The sequence below is a fragment of the Alosa alosa genome, chromosome 15 (genome assembly GCF_017589495.1).
Source record: "Alosa alosa isolate M-15738 ecotype Scorff River chromosome 15, AALO_Geno_1.1, whole genome shotgun sequence".
In the NCBI taxonomy this organism is placed as follows: domain Eukaryota; kingdom Metazoa; phylum Chordata; class Actinopteri; order Clupeiformes; family Clupeidae; genus Alosa; species Alosa alosa.
Window position 1 is genome coordinate 28352505 of NC_063203.1, and position 10000 is coordinate 28362504.

Genomic DNA, 10000 nt, shown 5'->3' on the forward strand with positions numbered 1-10000 from the left:
AATAATAGCAATAATGACAATAATATTAATTCAAACAGATTAACCACAAATTTACTTCAAAGAACTCACAATTGCAAAGAAACATGAATTTTTACAGTCTAATACAAAAAAAATAATTAAACAATACATCAATACACAATGGTATCCCTCCCCACGAGAAAGATGATGTTGTCTGTGCAAGAGCAAAGAATACCTTCACATTCTTTCTTTCCCTTTCTTTGAGTAGATCCCCTCCCCCTCTCCGTCTCTCTCTTTCTCTTATCATCACAGACTCTTCTGTCTTTCTCTTGATCATTACTGTACTTTCTGCAAAATGGTTTTTAAGTCATTAAGGGGCAATCTGTGTAGTTGGATGCTAATGTAGTACACATTTGTCCAACAAAATATACCATAAACCCACACTGAGATATAAACAGGCGTCTGACACTCTCTTCATGTATCCCACAATGCCTTGCGTTCGGCATTGGCCACAGGGAAGGAGGTGTGCACTTTAAACCAGAATCTGGACACAGTATCCAGGGCGACAGTATCCCAGGACGACCTTCTGTGTGGATATGCGCTTGGGAGCTTTCTGCTCAAAGAGGACGTAATGCGTTCATGTTGCACAGCACCTACCAGGCAAAGCTCCAAGTGTCTTTGCTTTTGTTTTTGTTTTGCTTTTTGTTTGGCTCGGAACTCTCTTAGTTCACAAATATGATAAGCAGCTTCGTTGCAAAAGTTAAAAGGAAAAAAAAAAAGAAAACCAGACAAAAAGAAAAAGACAATGACTCCACGTATGGAATATTAAGGTGAAGAACGATATCAAAAGACTCTACTTCCAAATGGAGTGGTCTGACTCACCATGCTGAAATGTAACACATAAAAATACATGCCATGGTCATTTTGATCTGGATTTCAAACTCTAATTCTTATTTATGGTACTGTGCTTGCCCATGCATAATATGCATGTATGAAAGAAGATCACTCTCAGACAATTACACTGAATATCACGCAAGGTGGTAGCAGTAACTCTTATGTCATGTACGTTCATGTTTCTCAGGTTTTATAGCCACAGAGTCCTCATGCTATCGTCTGGGTGATTCATGTTAGTCAAAGTACCAGCATTACTCACATTTTTGCATTGATTGGCGCTTCAGTTACGTTGATTAAAAAACCTCATCAGGCTACTGAGCACACTGATGATCCAAGTTTCAGACAATCAAAATATATTCCAACTCACATATAAATAAATTAAACTTATTATCATTTAGATAATTTAGAAATCTCACATTTTTTTTCCAAAATCTTATTTCATGATTTTCAACAATAGCAGTCCAATTTTTTTTCACAAAGTATGACAGTAAAACTGATCAGTCAATGAGCAAACCATTGAGATGTTAAGTGTGAGCACTTAAAACATGGTCATCGTCATGATCCGTTGAAAAGGTCGGCTATGTGTGCCCACACCGGCGCTGCATGGTCCAAAAGGATCTCTGAATGTTTTCTGTATAAAAGCTTGAATCTCCACTCCTACTCTTTTCCCTTCCTCGCCTCCTTCTACAACTCTCCTTTCATCCCTCCATCTCTCCCTCCCTCTCTCTATCTCTCTCTCTCTGCTCTCTCTCTCTCTCTCCCTCACTCTTTCTACAACACCTGAAACTTCCAGGAATTCTGGTCCTTGTAGTCCAGGCAGTCTGCCGCGTTGAAGTTGAGTTTCCAGGAGGCGGCTTGGTCCTTGTAGTCCAGGCAGTCGACGGCGCCGAAGCCCAGCGAGGCGGCGGTGTAGCCCTGGGAGGACAGCGAGGCCGGCGACTGGCTCAGCGGGCCGCCCATGGTGGAGGCGGTGATGGGGCTGAGGGCGCCCCCGGTGGCGGACAGCTGCGGGTGCATGGGGGACAGGTAGGAGCTGCAGTCCAGGCCGGTGAAGTAGGAGGACGAGGCGCCGTAGCTCTGACTGTAGGCGGGCGCCTGCGTGTAGGTCATGGGGTAGGCGGAGGTGCGCTGCATGCAGGGCGCAGACGAGGCGGACAGCGGGTCGGGCAGCGGTGAGATGGACGCTGGACTCCAGATGGACACGGTGGCGCTGGCGCCGCTGGAGTTGGGCGTGATGGCCGTGCCAGGCGGGGGTGGCGCGGGACTGTAGGGCCCGTTGTTGCTGACGCTGGCCTCGGCGCTGTTGGGCTCGCGGGCCGGCGAAGCCTTCTTCTTGGGCGGCCGCGGCTTGGACTGACCGCTGCTCTGTTGCTGCTGCTGACGGCACTTGGCCCGCCGGTTCTTGAACCACACCTGTGAGTACCGGACATGCAAGGGTTAATCAAAGGCCTCGCCTCACACAGACACCAGAAATATAACTACTTTAGGCCTACATCTTACTAACATACATGGGCAAAAATTACAGGACATCTATGGGCAAGCAAAATAGGCTAGAATTTTGCACTGTGGTGCTTCTTTTAATGAATAAGAGTCCCTATTACAATGTGCTTGCTTCTATAGGTAATGCATAACAATGTTTTCTTTTGAAACAAGATTAGCCTTTCAGATGCTACTAACTGTAACACTTAATAAATCAAGCTCCAAATATATATTTTTAACTACAAGCCTACAAAAGGTATTTTGCTCTTATAAAATAATTAAGTCTTAATCATCCAAAAGTACCCAAAGAATCAATATAAACCATGACCAGCATTATTCTCTATTCTCATTCAAAATGAACAATAACAGGAAAGAGGTCTGCTGTCAAAATGTACTTTGAGATATGAGTGGCAGGCCTCCAAGAGACTGAGTGAAGCTGAGTGAAAAGGAAGGCCCACCTGGACTCGAGATTCGGGCAGGTTGATTTTGAGCGCCACCTCCTCGCGCATGAAGATGTCAGGGTAGCGTGTCTTTGAGAACAGCGCCTCCAGGATGTCTAGCTGAGCGCGGGTGAACGTGGTCCTCTCCCTGCGCTGCTTTCTTGGAGTGTCTGAAAGACAAAAACCACACAGACGCCTCATGAATATGCATGTCAACACGCACGCCGAAATTATTGTCTCTGCTATTATGCTCATCTGTTATTGTTTTGAAGAGGCATCTAAACAAGGATTACAAAGGGTGGAAAGCTTCTTGTTTATTCAAACTAGGATTTTAAAAAATATGAATGTAGGCTATATGAGTGCTTTGTGTCAGTGCACAGCTGTTTTTTTATATTACAGGGCAGTTATTCGATTTCTACTAGTCAAATAATGGCATATTTGTTATGAAATGGCTTTGTCAGTAAAGAACGTTGTGAATCGCTTCACACTGTCTGGCTAGCTTCTAGTGCCAAACGAAAATGCGGTTTTCCAAAAATAAATCTTTGCTTGACCTAAATGAAATATAACTCTTAGAGTATATTCAGTTAGTAAATTATTCCAATTGTGGGAGTAGAGTATTAGATAGGCTAATACTAATTATTTGAATGATGGCTGACTTTGTAAATGTATTACGCTCCATATAAATCCCATTTACAAATATTGAAAGCCTATCGAAATGAACTTAGTCTTAAAGTGATCCGATGTTTTACAACAATTAAAGGGTATCAGTTCAGTTATGACTCAGTGTCAGCATAACCCACTTCGCATTAAAAAATCATCTCCAATTCACTGTCTGTCTGCTATCTTTAAAAAATACTGTGGCTAGCAATCTCACGAAAGTAAGCATGTCCGCAGAGGTCTATTCATTTTGTGTAATTGAAATATCATTACAGTTATTCGTTTTGAATTAAAGCGTTTCGTTATTTTGGGTAATATAATAATTAATGGCACCAAACTATTTGGTAATTGAAAAGTTGATCTAGAGGCTCAAGCCCATCTATGTTGCCACAATTACTTCGATTATTTGTCAAGCTTCAGCTAAAAGACAAATTAATGAAATATTATTCGAGTTGATGGGAAAAGCCTGAATCTTAGTCGAGAGAAGCTGTCAATATAAACATCCGTTTCAAGTTCCTAAAATCCTAAAAAACAAAAAACACAGACATTTGTCTCGTACTATTTTGTCTCTAGATTAAACTCGTCGTCCAAGCATGTAGGCTATTAGTATGCCAATAAATCGACTTAAAGTAGAAAATTATCTTCAATCTCCCATATCTTTATAATCATGCATGCGAATGAAAATATACAACATAACACTCCCCAGAAGATCCCCAAAGAAACATATTTGGAAGCAAGTGCAGTATTGGAATGTCAAGTATAGCAATTTCGATATCAGTCTGTCAGGCAAGCACAATGCCCATTCATCAGGGAAACATTAATATAGACCTATAGGCCTTATGAAATCATAAATGCAAAATAAGGTATAATCCATAATAGAATAAACTACAGTAACCCACGGTGATGGGCAACTTTTGCAGTGCGTTTAGGTAGATGATTCTAAATCAAATAATGCACATTCTTTCTCATTCATAATTCTAAAATGAAACAATCTGTAAAATGTTAAAAAATGTAATTAAATGTACTTACTTGGGTATGCGACGGCGGAGTGTAGCAGGTCCATGCCCGGGCCGGACAGAGTTAACCCGTTCACGGCGTAATGAGGCTGCTTAATGTAGGACATCATGCCTGTACCGGCTTTTAACGTTGCCCCTCTCTCCCTCTCTCTCTCTCACACACACACACTCACGCCGGGGGCCGGCTCTTCTGTCAATTCTCCAGGGGGTGTTTCTCTCTTTCTCTGTCTCTTTGTTTCCCTCTGTCTCTCTGTCACTGCTGCAACTTGTCTCTGTCAACACTTTTCAGCTAGCTTGTTCTTTTTCCTCTCTCTTTTATCACCCTGCCTTGACACTTGTTGCAACAAGCACAGTGTTCGGGTCCAATGCGTCGTTATCCTCCTTCCTACCTCTCAAACACCTGTGGTGCCTTCACCGTTACCTTAAAACACACTTGGACTACTCTGTAAGCTCTAACCACACGGTCTACACCGCCAGTACAGAATGCCTGAAACGAAGTGCTCTCAAACTAATAAACCAAGTTGTAATTGTTGATGCCGATGTAAATGGCCATCTTGTCCAAACGCAATGCGATGCGATTCTGGTGTGACCGCAGGTTTGAAGAGGACTACGCGGAGTGCCCTCTGTCTCGCAGGGGCAGGTTACGGGTTCCCTGCTTCTGAGCGGGACTCTTAAGTGCGGCGGCGGTGGCGGTGGCGGCGGGTTAAAGATGTGCGTCCTGCGAGTGGTGAAGAGTTGGGGTGAGAGCGCAGAACTGAGCGCACCAAGAAAGAGGTTGGCTAATTAGAGCGAAGTTCTTACTGAGAGGACTGTGACCCCTCCCTCTCTCTCTCTCTCCCTCCTCTAAACACACCCACACTTCATTTCTTCTCTGTTCAAGTGTTTGAAAGACTTTGAAATTATACTTATTTTATCGCCTTCTACTCCTGATTTCCGGGTTATTCCTTTAGAACGCAAGATGCTCCGTATTTTTCTTTTTCTACACTAAAAAAAGAAAGAAAAAAATGCTGCTGCGTAACATTCTATTTCATGTATTCTTACAATAGGCTAATATTAATAAAACACTTGAAACATTTCCCTGTATCTCTCATGCGATTCTTTACCTTGAATTTATAACGAATTGTCACTTTAAAAATAACATGTTTAAATTTGATAGCATGGATTTCAGTGATAACATTGGTTATAACAGCAGAGTTAGAAAAAGCAGGTTACGGACCACCATGTAGGCAAATCCAAGCCATCGGCCTATAGATCACACTGGAAAAACACGATTCTGTTAAATAACATGTTTACATGTTGTCGGAATGACTGATAACCTGCCACTGTCAAGTCTCCGGGATTACGTGACGGAGCAAGGGACAAACATTTTCATTAATTGTACCTCGCTTGCAAAATACAGAAATAATTGGTGGATGGATGGAGTCTGTCTGAGGAAGCAAAATGGGGTGGGGTGGCGGGGTCCGGCTCGGATTAAAACGCACAAAGGCTGTGTTGTTCTGTATCAAATCCCCGACTTATCCACTGCACACTCTCTTTTTCTCTGTTTGAGCACAAAGTTCTCTTTATTATTATCATTATTATTATTAATAATATTAATATTATTATTATATTTTCATTTTTTGCCAACTGGGCTGGGGCTATAAGCCACTACCGTGAATTTGAATGTCGTGAAAGTTTGATCAGTAAAACGTGGAAGGTAAAATGGATAAATAAAACAAAAATACAATTATATACTTAATATGAATTATATCCTTCTGGGATCCTCCCCTCTGGTTAAGGTGGTTGGCGAATGGCTATTTTGTTAATAAATTGATTAAATAAGATGGTACTTTGGAGGTCATTTGCCTTGTCTGACCCATGCTTTGCATTGCGCAGCTGATCGCCAAGGTTCCTTCAAGTAGCACCAGACCCCTGCAGGAAAGGGATGTTGTAATTCGCGGGGCAGTGTAAACATGTTCGTTAAATTTCTTTATTTACTCTTTACACGGTGTGGTCACTGTCCAATGGATGATTGTTGGCCTATCCTGCGTTACCCCTCCGGCCAGACTATTTCACTGTGTCCAAAGCCGATTCTCTGCGCCTGTTAATTGAATCGGATTTCTTATAGTTTAAAATCCACACAGACCCATGTACGGCCCAAACTGTATAAGGGGTTTATCTGAATCTGTAAAGCCAAGGCGGAGATATAAAGAGAGAGAGACTATAGCAGAGTGTATTTGAACATTTAAATTCTCAAATAAATGCCCTCACCTGCTGCATCTGCCGGTGCGCACAGGCTACGTGTGTTTCGCGCTCAGGGATCTGTACCAAGGCACGTCAGCGTCTGTTCACTTGGACAGGTATGCCTTCCCATTTTAATGACTTTACACATACACTAGCTAGGGGTTTGCTTGACTGGGTCTGCGATGTGGCAGAGAGGTTCGTTTGTGACTGAATTATTTGGCATCGAATGTGACAAAGTGTTTTTTTGAAGATGTGGCGAATGGGGTGGTGGTGATTGTGATCGTGGAGGGGGTTGTCTCGAGACCTCAAAAGTGCGCCTTGCATACTTTCTGAGACGTGCGCGCGCTCGCTCACGCGCCCACAGGCACCTGTTATGTTTGAACACTGGTATTGCGTCCCTATACTATATTTTCGTCATTTTTAGCATTTTAAAAATGTATTTATTGCTCGACAAAAATAAACTTAAATAGCACAAACGTTTTATCAATACATTTATCAATACATTAATCAAACCTCGATCGAAAAAAGCGTATCCAACATTCATTAAGATAAGACATTTTTTCCTGTGTGTCGATCTCATAAAAAGGTTAACAAAACATGACTTGTTCACCTGTTTTTGCCAATGTGTTAGGCTATTTTTGTTTTGTTTGTTTTCCCAAACCTTATTTTAAAATAGTCTACTGTAAACTTCAGTGTACGCAGTATATTATTCTTTATCGAATAATATAATAAAGATATTTATACAGAACTGAACGTTTTCTTTTCCACATTAACACACTTAAAGGATATTTAGAAATATAAAATTCCCTCTAACGAATTCAGTCTCTCATTGTTCTTCAAATGTGCATTGTTTCTATCGGAATAATATGGGTTTAGTAGTTAGGGGGTTTCATGTTTTGCTTGTAGCGTCTTTTGTGTGACTTAGATGGACAACAGACAAAATACACTCCATTATTTCAATCATTTGTTGATTTTTCTCAGTCATCCTCAACCTGTTGCTTATGGCATCTCTTACATCTAATTCACAAACCTGTTCTTATTTGTCTGACTACATGATCTGTTATTTCTCAGCTATAATGTTTAAAGGTTTAGATTTCTGTTTATAATTTGTTTGTTCAATGGTTTGTAACTAGACGGCACTAGGACCCTGCAGAGATTCAAATTAAGGACACAGCCACCAAATAAGAGGCTTACAGTATAATCTGTACGCCTACACAAAAAACTCACACACACACACACACACATACACGCAGATGCACAAACACACAACTGTGCTTGCACACACACACACACGCGCACACACACACACACACACACACACACACACACACACAAACACACACACACACACACACACACACACACACACACACAATTTCATTTTCTTTCTTCCAAGAAAAACCTTGCATTTTTAAAATGCCCACATACACACACAAACAAAAACTCACTCATGCAGAATATGTTTATATATTTTCTGTCACGCAGAACACATAGCTAAGTTTAAGGTTGTTAATTTTCATTTTAAAAATGCCAGACTCTAGGCTATGCCTAGCCCCATACAGACAGCAGTGAATGAAAACAAAGAATATTAATATTTATCCAGAGAGAAAAGTTCTTATGTGTATTTTCATGATGGGGTCCACCGAAGGTCCTGTATTGCATATACACAAAATATTATAATTAAAAAAGTTAGTGGACTACTAAAATCCGTTTCCCCAGATGGTCTGAAAAGTCTGCAAGGCGGGTGTGCATACTCTGCCTGGAAAGGCTTGGAGACTATTCCCAGAATAATCAAATATTGTTGGATTGTTTGTAGCCTAATAATTTCCTCTGTTATAGAATATAGCAACATACCATATTATTGATATTGGGCACTGTGGTGAGTGAGGGGAACTGTATACTGTTTATGTTGTAAGTGGGTATAGTGAGTTAGGAGACACCTATCAGTATCAGTCCAACAACAAGAGCAGGGTTTGACAGGCATGACGTGACATGACTCGGCTTGCCTCTGGGCTTCACCCACATGGGCACCTTGATCACTCTGAGTGGGTGGTGTGGAGGCACCACAAATTTCCACTCAAACATCATGGTATTTGTTAGATACTCTCTGTGTGTCACTGATACGCTCAGACTCTCTCTTACACACACACACACTCACACACTGACACACACACAAACACACACACGCACAGAGTTCAGCCGATTTATCATAATATGCTTTATCTGAAAAGTAAGTATCTTACCTCGGGATAAAGGGAGGAAAGAGGGGTTTCTAGTCAGATTGACAGAGGAACAGAGCTCAGAGGGAACAACTCAGCCAGCTGGGAAACGGAGGAAAACCTACCAAACCTTTCATGAATTCTGTTTTTCTCACTTTTCTTCAGAATCATAGTGAGAAAGTCTAAGTTATACCGGTACAGTGGATCTATGCAAGGGGAGCTAGCTTATCAAGGCTTAGTGGAGTGTTTCAGCCTGAGAGGACACATGGATTGTGGATAGGTCACAGCCAACGTGGCGCACGGAGCTCTGAAGTGACCGACGAAGTTTACACAGGCAGCATGAGGTGGGTCTAGTGATTCCAGTCACTTATGAACAAAAGATTGAAGTAGAGTGCATTGGAGCGATAGAAAAAGGGAGGGGGTGAAGGGGGTGAGGAGGAACAGGGTGGGACTTTGCTGGGTCAGCTGACTAACGTTGGCCAATGGAATGTACTGGCTGGCGTTGGCTAAGGAAATGCAGGGTAAATTATTTTCTTTGTTATCTGAATGTGTTCGGTCACTAAACTGTTCCCTGGGAGTTCCTTTGGGAAATTGATGCGTCGTAAAAGAAAATTGGTAAAAAAAAAAAAAAAAAAAGAATTGCCAAATTATCACTCTAAATTGTCTCACACACTGTTGACAGATCTTTTAGATGTTATAGTTTACAAAAATGCTATGGTTTTACTCAACTGACATTCAAGAAGACAAATCAATAATGATCAGTAAGGGGATTTTTGGTGCTAGTCTAGAATATGATGTTGAATGAACAGATCCACAAGACCGAGAGGTTATGTTCAACTGCATGTCTTTTTGTGAGTAGGTGTCGTTGGTCAACATTTCATCTACAATTAGTCTGCAGCTGGTTTCCTAATGTACATTATTGTTTTTTACAATTATAGTACAGACCATTGTCTTTGCATATGCCTTCATGTGCATATACTCGTAGTTAATATATTCTGTTCAGTGCCGACCTGCACTTTCCCCGTACTGTGGACTATCTGTTAAAGCTATGTGTAGATGAAGAGGGATGGTTTCATTAGCATTAGCCATGTTTTACCCTCGCAGGAAGAATTCC

The 10000-nt window shown here is 41.5% G+C and overlaps 1 protein-coding gene across 1 annotated transcript in view; it reads right to left on the bottom strand.

Moving 5' to 3' along the window:
• The window catches only part of otx5 (orthodenticle homolog 5), a 5873-nt gene extending 529 nt beyond the window's left edge, over positions 1-5344 (bottom strand). The window contains exons 1-3 of the mRNA XM_048265629.1: positions 4458-5344; positions 2790-2941; positions 1-2265 (exon numbers count right to left, since the gene is read on the bottom strand). The exon at positions 1-2265 is cut by the window's left edge and continues 529 nt beyond it. Coding sequence (XP_048121586.1) covers positions 1624-2265; positions 2790-2941; positions 4458-4554 — 891 coding nt within the window. The 5' untranslated portion in view covers positions 4555-5344 and the 3' untranslated portion in view covers positions 1-1623. The remainder of the gene's footprint in view (positions 2266-2789; positions 2942-4457) is intronic.
• Positions 5345-10000: the final 4656 nt, after the last annotated feature.